Source organism: Mobula hypostoma, chromosome 20 (assembly GCF_963921235.1).
Source record: "Mobula hypostoma chromosome 20, sMobHyp1.1, whole genome shotgun sequence".
In the NCBI taxonomy this organism is placed as follows: Eukaryota; Metazoa; Chordata; class Chondrichthyes; order Myliobatiformes; family Myliobatidae; genus Mobula; species Mobula hypostoma.
Window position 1 is genome coordinate 44753295 of NC_086116.1, and position 18171 is coordinate 44771465.

General features: G+C 44.9%; 1 protein-coding gene across 3 annotated transcripts in view; it reads left to right on the forward strand.

Annotated features, from left to right (window-relative positions):
* camk1da (calcium/calmodulin-dependent protein kinase 1Da) overlaps positions 1-18171 on the forward strand; it is a 314363-nt gene that overhangs the window by 287283 nt on the left and 8909 nt on the right. For all 3 annotated transcript variants that reach the window (XM_063072776.1, XM_063072778.1, XM_063072777.1), the window contains exons 9-10: positions 11500-11587; positions 16212-16350. In XM_063072776.1, coding sequence (XP_062928846.1) covers positions 11500-11587; positions 16212-16350 — 227 coding nt within the window. The remainder of the gene's footprint in view (positions 1-11499; positions 11588-16211; positions 16351-18171) is intronic.

Below are 18171 nucleotides of genomic sequence, written 5' to 3' on the forward strand. Positions count from 1 at the left end.
GTATTTTGCACTATTTTCTATAAACTCTAGAGACTGTTGTGTGTGAAAATCCTAAGAGATTAGCAGTTTCTGAGATACTAAAACCACCCCGTCTGGCACCAGAATCATTCCACGGTCAAAGTCACTTAGGTCACATTTCTTTCTCATTCTGATCTTAGATCTAACCAACAACTGAACCTCTTGACCATGTCAGCGTGCTTTTATGTATTGAGTTGTTGCCACATGATTGGCTGATTAGATATTTACGTTAATGAGCAGGTGTACAAGTGTACCTAATTAAATGACCACTGGGTGTACGTTACCATATGCTACTTTGAACTGTATTTACTCGCAGTCATTTACAGGAAAAAACAATAGAATTTTATTCAAAACTATACATAAACAGACAAAGATATGCAAAAATATGCAAAAGAAGACATACTGTGCAAACAAAAAATAATACTGAGTGCATTACATGTGTTGCAAAGAGTCACGTGTAAGAGTTACATGCGTTGTAAAGAGCGATGCACAGAAACTGAACTACTTTCGGATTCAGGCTGAACTTCAGAGGACAGAGAGGAGGTCTGGCCCCTGCACCTGTAACACGCAGGCCCATCGGTGTGTGGACGTGCCCTGGTGCTCGTGAACCAGATCCCCAGCTATGGGTAAATAGGCCCGCTGCCTCAGGAGAGACGAAGGCTATGGGAGCAAACCCGGACAGCAAATCTGGAGTGGAGCCCCTAAGGCGGCTGGACGTGGTTGAACATCCTTCCGGCAGCTCCTGCAGCCAAACATATTGTTTCATAAGCTTTCCTTTAGCCTACACTGGTGAAGCCGAGGGGGGATCTTGATGACTGGGCATCTCAGGATCTCCACACCTCCCGCCCAGGCTTGTGAGACAGATGGATGCCAACCAGTGTCCTTGAAAATGAGTCTGTAGGTTACTCACTCAGTTCAGAGCAGTGGAGATTAAAGTTTTCCATGCTGTTCAGCTGTCTGATGGCTGTAGGGTTATAAGTGTTCCTGAATCTGGTGATGCAAGTCCTAAGACTGCCGTACCTCCTGCCCGCTGCAGCAGCGAGAGGGCAGCATGGCCTGGATGGTGGAGATCTTTGTGGATGGGTGCTGCTTTCTTGTGGCAGCGCCCCATGTACTTACAAATGTGCTCACTGATCAGAAAGGCTTTGCCCGTGATGGACAGGGCTGTATCCACCAGCTTCTAGAATCGTTTCTCTTCCCGCAAATTGCTGTTTCCATACCAGGCTGTGATGCAACCAGTTAGGATACTCTCCTTTCTTTCTTTTTAAATCTTTTTATTGAATAAGTATACAAAAGGATAAGCCATATAGGCACTAATACACTGTTAAAATATAATAAAATTACAGGAGATATTAATACAGAAAAAAAGTGATACAAACAATGTAATTTAAACATAACATACTAAGGTAACATAATAGTATACTAATTTATATATATATATATATATATCAATAGAGAAAAGGAAAAAAAAACCCCAAAAAAACCCACCGTGCAACTAAACTAAAAGCAAAGCAAAGCAATGGGCTAACTTGGAACCAAATAGAGTTAAAGAACTTAAAATCACGTCTTCAAACCCGACCTCCATTAAAAACAGTAAAAAAAAACAAGAAGGGTATATAAATATGGAGCAAAAAAGAGAAGAAAAAAAAAATTACATTAAATGAAAATATTGAATAAAAGATCTCCAGGTCTGTTTAAATTTAAGTGAGGAATCATAAAGATTACTTCTAATTTTCTCCAAATTCAAACATAATATCGTCTGAGAAAACCAAAAAAAGGTGGTTGGAGCGTTAAGCTCTTTCCAATGTTGTAAGATACATCTTTTCGCCATTAAAGTAAGAAATGCAATCATTCTACAGGCTGAAGGAGAAAGATTACTGGAAATTTTAGGTAGTCCAAAGATAGCAGTAATAGGGTGAGGAGAGATATCTACATTCAATACCTTTGAGATAATATTAAAAATGTCTCTCCAAAAAGTTTCCAGAAGGATACTCTCCACTGTGCAGCTATAGAAGTTTGTCAAAGTTTGGCAAGACATCCAAACCTCTGGGATAGTAGAGGCTTGGTTGTGCCTTCCTTGTAATGATACTTATGTTATGATCCCAGGACAGGTCCTCTGGTATGTTAATGCCAAAGAATTTAAAGTTACTGATCTTCTCCACCTCTGACCCCTTAATGTGGACTGGCTGGTGGACCACCAGCTTCTTCCTCCTGTTCTCCATTATCGGCTCGTTGGTTTTGCTGGTGTTGAGAGAGACGTTGTTGTTGTGGCGCCATTCAGCCAGGTTTTCAATTTCCCTCCTATATGCCAATTCATCAGCATCATAAGATTCGCCACCAGAAAGCTGAATCCATCCTCACGGTCCCATCCAGGCCATGATCTGTCCTCACTGCTATCATCAGGCGACTTAAGTCCCGTCACAAACCAGAGAAAATCTGCAGATGCTGGAAATCCAAGCAGCACGCACAGAATGCTGGAGGAACTCAGCAGGCCAGGCAGCATCTGTGAAACAGAGTACAGCCGCAGTTCAAGATTAAGGATTAAAAATTGGCTTTATTTGTCGCAAGTGCATCGAAACATGGAAACATGCAGTGAAATGCACCAACAGCAAACGCAGTCCAAGGTTGCGCTGAGGGCAGCTCGCAAGTGCTACCACACTTCCAGCACCAACATAACATATCCACAACTCACCAACCCTAGTCCATAAGGCTTTGGAATGTGGGAGGAAACTGGAGCACATGGAGGAAACCCATGTGATCTCAATGAGCTTGTTCAAACTCCTTACAGTCAGTTGCATGAATTGAACACAGGTCGCTGCTGCTATTATGCTAGCCACTACGCTCCAGATATGTCTCCAATCAACAGCCAGTCCTTTCATTAGAGGTTAGAGCCCCAGGGGTCTCACTGCTGCCATTCTCTACGTGGTCTGTGGACCTGCTTATCTGCATACACAGGGGTAAACTGACACTGATCTCTGACAAGTCAGCCCTGGCTACGCGCAACACAAGAGCCACTGTTAACCTGAACTCACAGTAGAAGCTGGATGTCAGATAAATTTATATCGATTGTAAGGGTTTTTATTTGCGCAGTTTGCCTCCTTTTGCACATTGGTTGTTCTGTCATTCTTTGTCAGTTTTTAGATTAGATTAGATTATGAGGACACGCAGTCCACTTTTATTGTCATTTAGTAATGCATGCATTAAGAAATGATACAATGTTTCTCCAGAATGATATCACAGAAACACATGACAAACCGACTGAAAAACTGACAAAAACCACATAATTATAACATATAGTTACAACAGTGCAAAGCAATACCGTAATTTGATAAAGAACAGATCATGGGCATGGTAAAAAGTCTCAAAGTCTCTCAAAAGTCCCATCATCTCACGCAGACGGTGAACCTCCAGCGCTGCAAACTTGCCAATGCAGCATCCTGGAAGCATCCGACCACAGTCTGACTCCGAGTCCGTCCAAAAAACTCCGAGCCACCAACCAGCTCTCCGACACCGAGCACCGAGCACTTCGACCCCGGCCCCGGCAACAGGCAATAGGCAAAGCCGAGGATTTGGGGCCTTCTCCTCCGGAGATTCTCGATCGCACAGTAGCAGCGGCAGCGAAGCAGGCATTTCAGAAGTTTCTCCAGATGTTCCTCCGTGCTTCTCACGGCTGTCTCCATCAAATCAGGATTGTGCACGGCCCCCTAGTTAACACATAATCGATATCATTCAGAATGGCCGCACGCGCTGTGTCGCGCCGCCATCTTCTCCTCCCTCCTCCCTGCAGTTTATGCAGTTTTTTGGGAAATCCTATTTTATTTAATTTTTTGCTGTAAATGTCTGCAAGAAAATGAATCTCAAGGTAATATATGGTAACATATATGTAGTTTGATAATAAATTTACTTTGAATTTTGAAACCTTTTCAGTCACATCAAAGCTATCGCTCAGCTCCTTAAACTCAGAATCTACATATTTAACAGAAGTTCACCTTGGTTGAAAATGTGAACATATTATTTTTACCAGCATTTTTGTTGTCTTGGTTTTTGTGACCCTTAAATACTTTCTGTTTGAGAACCATTTGCCTTTTTTATGACAGGAACTTAACTTGAAGAGTTTTTAAATTAACTCTCTTTCCATCCCTCTACCATTGCTATTGCGTCATTCCAAGCCATTGGTCAAATCAAGTGCTGTCAATTACACATGATGCTGGAAATCTTGAGTGACACACACAAAATGCTGGAGGAACCCAGCAGGTCAGGCAGCATTTATGGTGGAGAAAAAACAGCCCGTGTTTTGGGCCGAGACCCTTCTTCAAATGAGCCGACATTTGACCTGCAACTCCACTAGGGTCATTTACCTCCTCTTCATTGGTGAGACCCAACACAGGTTGGGGGCCCACTTCTTTAAGCACCTTCGCTTGTCCATTGCAAATGACAGGATCTCCAGTGGCAAACTGTTTCATTTCAACTTCCCAATCCCATTCTGACATGTCTTCTACTGCAACAATGAGGCCTTATTAAGTTGGAGGAGCAACGTCTCATATTCCATCTGGGTAGCCTCCGAACTGATGGCATGAACATCAATTTCTCCAATTTTCGGTAATTTCTCCTACACACACCCCGCCTCCTTTTCCATTCTCTATTCTGGCTTCCCTCTCACCCCGTCTCTTCTCCTCACCTGACATCACCTCCCTCTGGTGCTCCTCCACCTTCACTTTCTCCTATGGTGCACCCCCCTGTCCTGTCAAATTCTGTCTTCTTCAGCCCTTTACAATTTCTACCTGTCACCTCCCAGCATCTCACTTCATCCCCTCTCCTCCACTGACCCACCTTCCCCCTCACCCGATCTCACCTATCACCTTGTGCTCCTCCCTTCCCCCCAATCTTCTTATTCTAGCTCCTGCCCCCAGGTTCATTTCCAGTCCTGATGAAGGGTCTCGGCTGTGAAAGTTGACTGTTTATTCCCCTCCGTAGGTGCTGCCTGACCTGCTGAGTTCCTCCAGCATGTTGTGTGTGTTCCTCTGGATTTCCAGCATCTGCACAATTTCTTGTGTTCACTGCTCCATGCAACCTCTTGTATTCCTGTGCATTGGGATTACCATACCAGACCATGTGGAGGAGGAAGCTGAAAAGGGAAGGGCAGAGAACACAACAACAGTGCACAATGTGTTGTGTGTGGGGTTTTATTTTGACAGAGGCAGCAGGATTCGTAGCAGTGTGGAGAAAAAGAGGGATCTTGGGATCCATGACCATAGTTATTGATAGGATGGTTACGAAGGTGTATGTTGTATTGGACTTCACTCATCGGGGGATTGGCTTCGAGAGCCATGAGGCAATGCTGAACTCTACAAAACTAGTTCGACCACATTTGGAGTATTGCGTTCAGTTCTGGTTGCCTCATTATAGGTAGGCTGTGGAATATTTAGAGAGGGCTCAGAGGAGATCTACCAGGATGCTGCCTGAATTACGGTGTATGTTTTATGAGGAGAGGTTGATTGAGCTAGGGCTTTTCCGGTGCGTTGGTTGTTAACACATTATACGTTTCGACGTACAAGTGATAAATGACGTTGAATCTCGAATCTTTGGTTGACAGCACGTGTCTCCAAGGTGCACAGTACACAGCAGTGACACACAGCTTCCCAGCTCCTGATCCATAACCCTGCGTGGCACTGTGCCTCCAGCTGCTTTGTGTGTCCAGAGCTTTTGGCTCCTGCACCATTACAGACTGCACATTCCGTACCTCTCTAGTTATGCTGGATTGAATTACGACAGAAACACTAAAAAAACCCTACACCCTCGTAAATTGCAGGTGGTGACTCAGCAGGGAACAGCTGAGGTCATGCAGAGAGCTTCTGAAAACATAGAACAGTACAGCTCAGTACAGGCCCTTCGGCCCACAATGTTGTGCTGACCTTTTAACCTACCACAAGATTAATCTAATCCTTCCCTCCCATAGAACACTCCATTTTGCTTTCATCATTTCCTTTCATTTTTCTTGTTTAAGGGCCTCTTAAATGTCCTTAATGTATGTGTCTCTACTGCCACCTCTGGTAGTGCATTACATGCACCCACCGCTCCCTGTGTAAAAAGATACCTCTGAGTTCAACCTACTACTTCTTTCTAAAAGTTGAGCCCTCTTGTATTAGCCATTTCCACCCTGGGAAAAAGATGCTGGCTGACCACTCTTACTATCTTATACAGTCCATTCCTATCAAGTCACATCTCATCCTCATTCACACCAAAGAGAAAAACCCCAGCTTGCTAAACATAGAAAATAGGTGCAGGAGTAGGCCATTCGGCCCTTCAAGCCTGCACTGCCATTCAGTATGATCATGGCTGATCATCCAACTCAGAACCCTGTACCTGCCTTCTCTCCACACCCCCGATCCCTTTAGCCACAAGGGCCATATCTAACTCCCTCTTAAATATAGCCAATGAACTGGCCTCAACTGTTTCCTGTGGCAGAGAATTCCACAGATTCACCGCTCTCTGTGGTTTTTTACCTATATCGTTGGTACCTATGTGCACCACGACCACTGGCTGTTCACCCTCCCATTCCAGAATGTCCTGCAGCCGCTCAGAGACATCCTTGACCCTTGCACCAGGGAGGCAACATACCCTCCTGGAAGTCTCGTTTGCGGCCGCAGAAACGCCTGTCTATTCCCCTTACAATCGTATCCCCTATCACTATAGCTCTCCCACTCCTTTTCCTTCCCTCCTGTGCCGCAGAGCCACCCATGGCGCCATGAACTCGGCTGCTGCTGCCTTCCCCTGATGAGACATCTCCCCCAACAGTATCCATCATAAACCTTCCATTATAAGACATGCTCTCTAAATCCAGGCAGCATCTGAGTAAATCGCCTCTACTCCCTCTCTAAAGCTTCCATCTCCAGAAAATTGGAAGGTTGTGGGTTGTGTTGGAGGGAAGGATTAGATTGATTGTGGAGTAGGTTAAGAGGTCTTGGGCTGAAGAGCCCTAACTGAGCTGTACTGTTCGATGCTCTACACTCTATATTCTTTTTCACAGAGAGGGTGGTACATATGTGGAATGAAGTGGATAAGGCAGGTACAATGACAAGTGATATTTGGATAGGAAAGGTTTAGAAGGGTTTGGGCCAAACGCTGTCGTGCTTGACTAGCTTGGGTAGGCATCTTGGTCGGCATGGGCCATTTGTCTGAAGGGTCTGTTTCCACATGGAGTGACTCTATGTTGGAAATCCAAATGAAATGCAGAAATTGCTGGGAGCACTCTGCAGGTCAGGCAGCATCCGTGGACAGAGAAACAGTTAACGTTTTTCGGATCCAAGAACAAGTCCAAATGAAAAGTCTTTGTCCAGAACTGCCGACTCTCTTTCTCTGTCGAGAGTCAGAATCAGGTTTAATATCACTGACACACGTAGAGAATTTTTTTTGTTTTGTGGCAACGGCACAGTGGAATACATAAATAACAATAAGAAATGTATTTTAAAAGTTTAATAAGTAGTACAAAAGCGAGCAAAAATAGTGAGGTAGTGTTCATGGGTCAGTTCATCATCCGTTCAGAAATCTGATGGCAGAGGGGAAGAGGCTGTTCCTAAAACACTGAGTGTGGGTATCTTCAGGCTCCTTTTCCTCCTCTTGCTGGTAGTAACAGGACGACTGCACGTCCTGAGTGATGGTGGTCCTTAACGACAGATGCTGCCTTTTTGAGGCATCGCCCTGTGAAGATGTTCTCGAAGGTGGGGAGGCCATTGCCCACGATGGAGCCGGCTGAGTCTGTGACCCTCTACAGTGTTTTCCAATCCTGTGCAGTGGCCTCTCCGTACCAGCTGCAGATGCAACCAGTCAGAACACTTTCCATTGTACATCTGTAAAGCTTTGCTCAATAAATTTACAGATTTACAGCCACGGATGCTGGCCTGAATCGCTGAGCTTTTCCAGCATTTTGCTTTTATTGCAGATTTCAACAGGGACAGATGCAGGAAAGCTATTCCTGCTTGGACTTTCCCACTGCCAGATGGTGAGGGTTCAGTGTTATGGCCAAGAGGCAGGGAGGGAGAGGGTAAACATCTTAACTAGAGAGTGGCAATAATTAAACTCCCTCCCTATAGGGGTGGAGGGCAGAAGCAATCAGCCCCTCACAAGGGAATGGGGTAAGACCCTCGAGAGATGATATTCAGCAGGGCAGTGCGGAGAGAGCAAGGGGAAAGGGATTGTGGGATTGCTGCACAGAGAGTCGGCAGGCATATGATGGGTCGAAGGCCTCTCCTCATATTCCACCTGGGACATCCACAGCCTGGTGGCATTCACACTGAATTCTCCAACTACTCTCCTCCGTCCCCTTTTTCTCACCTCCTGATCTAACTGCCCCCATCACCTTGTCTCTTTCTCCTTCTCTCAACATTACCCCCTGTGTACCCTTCCCCACTACTCCCATCTGCCCTTCCCACCTCCCTCCCTCTATTCCATGCTCCACCTTCCTCTCCTGTCAGATTCTGCCATCTGCAGCCATGTATTACCTCCTACCTTTCACCTCCCGGCCTCTGTCCCTATTCCCACCCACCCTCCATCTGTCCATCACCCCTCCTTACCTGAATCTGCTCTCAGCTCCCAGCCTCTGTCCCTATTCCCACCCACTCTCAATCTGTCCATCACCCCTCCTTACCTGAATCCACCTCTCACCTGCCAGCCTCTGTCACTATTCCCACCCACCCTCCATCTGTCCATTACCCCTCCTTACCTGAAGCCACCTCTCACCTGCCAGCTCTTGCTCCACCCCTTTATACCAGCTATCTTCCCTCTATCCTGAGATGAAGGGTTTCGACCTGACCACTTCCATCCACGGAGGCCGTCTGATCCACGAGTTTCTCCAATAATATGTGCGTTACCCCTTCTTCTACTGTAGAACAGTTTTAAAAATTTTAAATAAGCTTTAAACATTAGAGGAAACAAGATTGCCCAAAGGGAATGTACAAACTCCTTACAGACAGTGACGGTGGTTCTAATGCGGCCGATTTCTAATCACTGGCGCTGAAAAGCATTACACTAACTGCTACGCTGCCATGCCACTGTCCAGGCATATAAAACACTCAGCACATCAGCAGAGGCACAACTTCTGACTGCTCTTTCACCCTACCACATTCCCCTTGCACATTGCTTGGGATGGGCTCCATGAGTTTCAGCCCGTATTCCTCAGGTTCCTACTGTGAGAATGTAAGGCAAGTGGCCAGACCCAGACCAGACCGCAGAATCAAACAAGTGGAAACTAATTTGGCCTCTGTGGCTTTGTTAATACCCAGCTGTTGTTAATTTTGGCTGATGTACCGCAGATAGATTTGGGCACCGACTGGAAATATTTTCTCTGGCTCTCAGGTATCGTTGATTCTTTATTCATGCAGAACATAAAACATTACAGCGAAGTACAGGCCCTTCGGCCCATGATGTTGTACTGATGATGTTTAACCTACTGTAAGATAAATTTTACCCTTCCCTCCCGCATAGTCCTCCATTTCTCTTTCATCCACGTACAGGCCCTTCGGCCCATGATGTTGTACTGATGATGTTTAACCTACTGTAAGATAAATTTTACCCTTCCCTCCCGCATAGTCCTCCATTTCTCTTTCATCCACGTGCCTATCTAAGAATTTCTTAAGTGCCGCAATGTTTCTTAAGTGCTGCTTATCGCCAAATAGACTCTCACTGGAATCCCTGCATGACTTGTGAAAGTCAAGTTCATCATCAAATGCACAAGTACACGTTTGCACAGGTAAAATGAAAATCTTGCAGCAGCTTCACAGGTACATAGCATCGTATAGACAGCATTCACTAGAAAAACGTAACAGTATATTAAATATGATTTTTACAAGAAAGAACACAATTAGAACAAGAGAAAAGTAAGCCCATTTTAGTGCACAGTGATTAGAGTGGTAAACACATGCAAATCGCTGGAGGAAGTCTGCAGGTGAGGCAGCATCTAAAGAGAGGAATAAACAGTTGATGTTTTGAGCTGAGGCTCTTCATTTGGACCGTAATGTATGGGCAGCATTTGGTGCCTCTGGGCCTGTACTCAGTGAAGTTCAGAAGGATGAGGAGGGATCTCAATTGATACTGAAAGGCCTGGAAACAGTGGACATGGAGAGGATGTTTCCATCGGTAGGAGAGTCTAGGGTCTAAAGGCATGGCTTCAAACCCTTTAGAACAGAGATGAAGGGAGATCCCTTCAGCCAAGGGGTGGTGAATCAGTAGAATTCGTTATCACAGATGCATCTGAAGGCCAAGTCATTGGGTGTATTTAAGGCAAGGATTGAAAGGTTTTAGTTGGTACAGAAGATAAAGGTTACAAGGGGAAGGCAAGGGAAGAAGGTTGAAAATATCAGTCATGATTGAATGGTACATCGTTGCTGGTAAAGAGTTCCCTGAAAGTAGCATCACAGGTAGACAAAGTGGTGAAGGAGGTGTCTGATAGGCTGGTCTTCCTTCATCAGTCAAGACGCTAAGTATAGAAGTTGGGAGGTCTTGATAAGATTGTTCAAGACACTGATGAGACCTCACTTGGAGTATTATGTTCGCTTTTGGTCACTGTGCTACAAGAAAAGTGTTAAACTGAAAAGTCTGCTGGGCCCTCTCCTTCACAAGCCAGCCTCCCCTCAATGGACTCTGCCTACACTTCCTCCTGCCTCAGGAAATCTGCCAACGTAATCAAGGACCCCTACCTCCCCGGTGATCCTTTCTTCTCCCCTCTCCCATCAGGTGAAAGATACTAAGAGTACGAAATGCTGGACTCAAAGACAGTTACCGTTCCACTGTTATCAGACTCTTGAAGGTTTCTTTCATGCACTAAAATATGAACGTTTGATCTCCCAATCTATCTTATTGTGGCCCTTTCACTTTAGTTGCCTACCTGCACTTCCTCTGTAATTGTAATGTATATTTGATATTCTACATTCTGGAACTGGAATTGGTTTATTGTGGACCAGCGTACCAGGATGCAGTGAAAAGCTTGTCTTGACTGTTCATATAGATCAAATCATCACATCACTGAGGTAATGCAGTACTACCAGAATGCAAAATAACAGCCACAAAGAAAGTGCGGTGCAGCGAAACAATAAGGTGCGAGATCATAACACGGCAGACTGTGATGTCAAGGATCTAACTAATTGTACTAAGGAACCATTTAATAGTTTTATAAGAGCAGGGTGGAAGCTGTTCTTGAACCTGGTGGTATGTGCTGTCAAGATTTACTACCTTGATATAATTATGATCTGTCTGGATGGAACACAGAAAAGCTTTTCACTATATCTCGGTACACATGGGAATCAGAAACCAATGGCAGTATCAAATGTGCAGAGAATAATTGGGTTAGTGTAGACTCAATGGGCCGAAGGGTCTGCTTCTGAGCTGTACCTTTTGTGAATGAAGGCCGCTAGAGCTGTTCGAGGCACCGAGTGTGGGGCTCGCTGGGACACTGCACGGCTGAGGTAACGTGTGTCCTCTCTTTTCCAGGATTGCCGGAGACACAGCTCTGAACAAGAATATTCACGAGTCAGTCAGCGCCCAGATCAGGAAGAATTTTGCCAAAAGCAAATGGAGGGTGAGAAAGACCTTTATTTCCTTCAGTGCTATGGAAGCACGGAGACCCGAAAGCAAGTGCCTTATTTCTCCGTTTGTCCGAAGGTTTCTGTCCGCACCATCAAGGAGGTGTAATAGACCCCTTCTTTATTTATTTATCCACTCTATCCAGCTGTCTATTTATTTATTTATAGGTACAACAGAGTAACAAACCCTTCTGGTGCAACAAGTCTGCACCTTCCACTTAGACCCGCGTGACTAGTTAACCTACTAACCCGTAGGTCTTTGGGATGTGCGAGGAAACAGAAGTACTCAGAGGAAACCCACGTGGTTATAGGGAGAACGTATGAAGTTCCTAACAGGCACCAAAGAATTTAACCCAAATTGCTGGGGCTGCAATAGCGCTGTGTTCACTGCTATGCCTCCATGCTGTCCCAATAGAGGGCAGCCCATACCCCACTCTTACCTCAATTGTCCTGACGTCGAGCGTGACTAACGGAAGATTGCTTTCTGTTTCTGGAAGCCTGCTGTGCTCCGTTTGGTCACTTGTCCTGCAAGGGTCAGACTATCACAATTAGGCTATTCAGCCCATCAAGCCTACTCTGTCATTCAATCATGGCTGATTCTTTTTAAACCCCTTTCTCCCCACTTCTCCCTGTAAACATTAACCTTTTTACCAGTCAAGAACCTATCAATTTCTGCCTTAAATGCACCCAATAATTTGGCCTCCTCAGCCCTTTGTGGCAACAAATTACAGATTGATCACACTCTGGCTGAACAAATTTCTCCTCAAATCAGTTCTAATGAGGTGCCCCTTTATTCTGAGGCTGTGCCCACCGATCCCAGGCTCTCCTACTAATTAAAACATCCTCTCCACATCCACTCTATCCTGGCCTTCAAGATTCAGATAGGGTTAAATGAGATTCCCCCTTATCCTTCTGATGTCCATCGAATAGAGGCCCGGAAGCATAAAATGCTTCTGATACATTAAGCCTTTTATTCCCGGAATCATTTTCTTGTGAACTTCCTTCGAATGCTCTCCAATGCCAGCTCATCCTTCCTCAGACACTGAGCCTGAAAGTTGTTTCACTATCTGTCAAACACATTGACTATACGAGTAAAGAAGGCATATTGGAACTATGTAAAACATTGTTTAGGCCAGCAGAGGGTGAGGGCAGCAGGAGAGAGCTTGGAAATGGGCCATACCATCTTCCTCAGTCCTCCATCCCACTCGACAGCTCAGGGGAAGCAACGGCAAGCAAGACCCGAGACCTTCGCATCTTAAGGCCCAGAATCAGGCCCCTCAGCCCAACAGGTCAATGCCAACCAAGATGCCCACCTTAGCTAGTCCCTTTTGGCCACCTTTGTCCCATATGTTTTTAAAACTTCCATGTACCTATTCAAGTACCTTTTATGGTTCAAAATGATGGCAAGGAAGGCAAATGTAGCCTTAGCATTCACTTCAAGAGGAATCGTATGTAAAAGCAAGGAAGTAATGATGAGGCTCTATGAGGCATTAGTCAGACCACACTTGGAGTATTGTGAACAGTTTTGGAATGTTATGTCTTTTCATTAACAGGAAACTATTAATCCCCATCTCATCATTAGGTTGTCCTGGTTGTTAACACAAATGATGCATTTCACTGTAGGTTTCAAAATACATGTGATAAAATAAATGAATCCGAATCTGAACTGGTAATGCTTTGCACAAGGAATGGATTAATAGAGCAATACAGCACAGCTACAGACCCTTCAGCCCATCTAGTCCATGCCAAAATCTTCACAACTGTTTGAATGCTTTAAGGTGTTTCACAACAAAATAGCTGCAGCACACCCTTAGAAGTCTTCATTGTTAACACAAACAATGCATTTCACTGAATGTTTCTGAATGAATCTGAAACTCAAGTTCAAGTTTATTGTCAATCAGCCATTCACATGTATACCGCTAAATGAGACATCATCCCTCTGGACCAAAGTGCACAACACAGTACATATAACTCACACAACCCGTGAGGCAATATTACCATAAAAAATTAACAAATGGTAAGGTGCATATATGACCCAAGTTCAAAAGTGAACAGATGGCTTTGTGGCTAAGTTTGCTGATGATACAAAGGTAGGTGGAGGGGCCGGTAGTGCTGAGGAAACAGAGAGTCTGCAGAGAGACTTGGATAGATTGGGAGAATGGGCAAAGAAGTGGCAAATGAAATAAAATATTGGAAAGTGTATGGTTATGCACTTTGGCAGAAGAAATAAATGGGCAGACTATTATTTAAATGGGGAGAGAATTCAAAGTTCTGAGGTGCAACGGGACTTGGGAGTCCTCGTGCAGGATACCCTTAAGGTTAACCTCCAGGTTGAGTCGGTGGTGAAGAGGGCGAATGCAATGTTGGTATTCATTTCTAGAGGAGTAGAGTATAGGAGCAGGGATGTGATGTTGAGGCTCTATAAGGCACTGGTAAGACCTCACTTGGAGAACTGTGGGCAGTTTTGGTCTCCTTATTTAAGAAAGGATGTGCTGACGTTGGAGAGGTTTCAGAGAATATTCACTACAATGATTCCGGGAATGAGAGGGTTAACATATGAGGAACGTTTGTCCGCTCTTGGACTGTATTCTTTGGAGTTTAGAAGAATGAGGGGGGACCTCATAGAACATTTTGAATATTGAAAGGCATGGACAGAGTGGATGTGGCAAAGTTGTTTCCCATAGTGGGGGAGTCTAGTACAAGAGGGCATGATTTAAGGATTGAAGGGCACCCATTCAGAACAGAGATGCGAAGAAATTTTTTTAGCCAGAGGGTGGTGAATCTATGGAATTTGTTGCCATGGGCGGCAGTGGAGGCCAAGTCATTGGGTGTATTTAAGGCAGAGATTGATAGGTATCTGAGTAGCCAGGGCATGAAAGGTTATGGTGAGAAGGTGGGGGAGTGGGACTAAATGGGAGAATGGATCAGCTCATGATAAAGTGGTGAACCAGACTCGATGGGCCGAGTGGCCGACTTCTGCTCCTTTGTCTTATGGTCTTGTCTTATAGTATAACACTACTGGCACTTCATATATGATGAGACCTGGGTGGTTCAGAGTCTCACGGCCTGAGGGAAGAAACTGTTTCCTATCCCAACCGTACTTGTACCTCCTGCTTGACGGTAGGAGATCAAAGAGATTGTTGGACGGATGGGAGGGATCTTTGGGAATGCCAAAGGTCCTGTATACGAAGTGCACCTGATAAATATTTTGGATGGATGGTAGAGAAACCCTGATAATCCTCTCAGCAGTCCTCACAGTCCTTTGTTGGGTCTTGCAATCAGATGCCTTGCAAATCCTGTACTAGGTAGTGATGGAGCTGGTCAGGACACTCCTAATGGTTCTCCTGTAAAAATTGGTTAGAATCAGGGGTAAGGCCTAGGTCGCTTCAATCTCCTCAGGAAATGGAGACGCTGCCGTGCTTTCTTGACTAAAAATGTCTTGTTGAAGGACCAGGTGAGATCGTACTCCAAACTCCCTCTGGGGAGGAGCTCTTTATCAACCAATGAACTTATTGGGAATTTAGACAAGGACAGCATTTATTACCGATCCATTTACGCCTGCCTGAAATTATCAGAGAGAGAGTGTTCCAGTCGTCCATACTAACCCGGAGTCACATATGGGTAAAAGTGGCGGATTCCCCTTCCTGAAAGGCACTGGTAACCTGGATGGGTTTTACAAAGTGGAGAGTTTTGAGAGACAAGAGAATGTAGAATCTGCAATCTGGACTGAAACAAATGAGTTGCTGGAGGAACTTAGTGGGTCAGGCAGCATCTGTAGAGGGACAATTGATATTTTGGGCTAAGGCCCTTCATCTGGGCTGAAAGTGAAGTGGGGAGATAGACGGTACAAAGAGTTGGAGGGGGAGTCCTGATAAACGGTCTCGGCCCAAAAGTTCAACTGCTTATTCCTCTCTGTAGATGCTGCCTGACCTGCTGAGTTCCTCCAGCATTTTGTGTGCGTTGCTGTGGAGGGGGAGGGGGAGGGCAAGATCCAGGTGAGGAGGGGTGAGAGGCAAGAGTGGGAGGGAAGGGTAGGTTGTGGTAGAGGCAGAGAAATTGAGTTAAGGGGATGGTGTACTCATAAGAGACAGGGTGGCAGGAGGTGCAGTTTTGATAACTATTGGAGTCGGACAGTTTCACAGTCACATAAAAGAATAAATCTTTAAAAAAATCTAGATTACTGATTGAATTTAATTTCTAAATCTGCCATGGCATAATATGGATTTTGGACCATTATTCCAAGTCTCTGAATTACTAGACCTGGTATTTAATTATTGTATTCCACATAGGGACTAGTGTTCTGTAATATTCATAGTTAATCCATGGGCCCCTTAGGTTCTGGGGAAATCCACACTGAAAATATTTCCCTAACACAAAAGATTTTGCAGATGATTGAAATGTTGATGAACACGTACAAAATGCTGGAGGAATTCAGCAGGTCAGACATCATCAATGGAAGGGAATAAACAGTCGATGTTTCAGGCCGTGTAAGGGTCTTAGTCTGAAACGTTGCCTCTCCATAGATGCTGCCTGAACTGATGAGTTCCTCTGGCACTTCGTGTGTTCCAAACGTATTTCGCTTCCATGGAGTTTATAGACTAAAGTCTCGCCTGTTTTCAGCAAGCGTTTAACGCCACGGCGGTGATACGTCATATGAGGAGACTGCAGCTCGGTAGCAGCCAGGAAGGCTCATCGCTGCACGGTCAAGCCAGCCGCAGACCCACCAACCCACTGCCCGATGTCACGTCTCGTAAAGATTGTGAGTAATTTACAGTAAAACGTCACGTCTGTCAGCGGGGTGAGGGGTGCTGGAAATGAACAAACCAGAATCAGGTTTATTATCTCTGATCTACACTCAGTGGCCACTTTATTAGGTACACCTGTACAGCTGCTCATTAATGCAAATATCTAAGCAGCCAATCACGTGGCAGCAACTCAATGCATAAAAGCATGCAGGCATGGTCAAGAGGTTCAGTTGTTGTTCAGCCCAAACGTCAGAATGGGGTAGAAATGTGATCTAAGTGACTTTGACCGCGGAATAATTGTTGGTGCCAGACGGGGTGGCTTGAGTATGTCAGAAATTGCTGATCTCCTGGGATTTTCATGTAAAACAGTCTCTAGAGTTTATAGAGAATGCTGCAAAAAAAAAAATCCAGTGAGTGATAGTCCTGTGGGCGAAAATGCCTTGTTAATGAGAGAGGTCAGAGGAGAATGGCCGGACTGGTTCAGGCTGACAGGACTCAAATAACCACACGTTACAACAGTGGTGTGCAGACGAGCATCTCTGAACGCACAACACATTGAACCTTGTAGTTGAGGGCTATAGCGCTCAGTGGCCACTTTATTAGGTACAGACTGAGTGTATATCATGAAGTTTGCTGTTTCATGTCAGCGAAACATAAAAATCACCAGGAGTTACAAAAATAAATAAATGGTGCAAAAGATGAATAATGAAGTAGTGTTCATGGACCATTCAGAAAACTGATGGTGGTGGGGATAAAACTGTTCCTTAGGGTCTTCAGGCCCCTGTACCTCCTCGCTGCTGGTAATTCTGCGAAGAGGGCATGTCCTGGGTGGTGAGGATCTTTCATGACGGACGCTTCTGGAGGCATTGGCTTTTGAGGATGTCCTCGATGGCTGGGAGCGTTGTGCCTGTGACTGAGCCAGCTGAGTGTTAGTAACAAGAGGAGGGCATGTCAGAATGAGAATCAGGTTTAATATCACCGGCATGTGACGTAAAATTTGTTAACTTAGCAGCAGCAGTTCAATGCAATACATAATCTAGCAGAGAGAGAAAAAATAGTAATAATAAAAAATACAATAAAACATAATAATAAATAAATAAATAAATCAATTACACATATTGAATAGATTTTTTAAAAGTGCAAAAACAGAAATACTGTGTACAGGTTGACCTTCACTAATCTGGCATTTGAGACTTGAGGAGTGCTGAATTAGTGAAAGTGCTGAATTACAGAAGGATCACATTAAGCATAATCAGTGCCAGATTATCGAAGGATCCGAGTTACAGGTAGTCGGATTAGTGAAGGTCGACCTGTATTAAAAAAAGTGAGGTAGTGTCCATTTAGGAATCGGATGGCAGAGGAGAAGAAGCTGTTCCTGAATCGCTGAGTGTGTGCCTTCAGGTTTCTGTATCTCCTACCTGATGGTAACAGTGAGAAAAGGGCATGCCCTGGGTGCTGGAGGTCCTTAATAATGGACAGCAACACACTTAAAAGTTGCTGGTGAATTCAGCAGGCCAGGCAGCATCTATAGGAAGAGGTACAGTCGACGTTTCGGGCCGAGACCCTTCGTCAGGACTAACTGAAAGAAGAGATAGTAAGAGATTTGAAAGTGGGAGGGGGAGGGGGAGATCCAAAATGATAGGAGAAGACAGGAGGGGGAGGGATGGAGCCAAGAGCTGGACAGGTGATTGGCAAAAGGGATATGAGAGGATCATGGGATGGGAGGCCTAGGGAGAAAGAAAGAGGGAGGAATCCCAGAGGATGGGCAAGGAGTATAGTGAGAGGGACAGAGGGAGAAAAAGAGAGAGAGAAAAAAATATATATATATAATAATG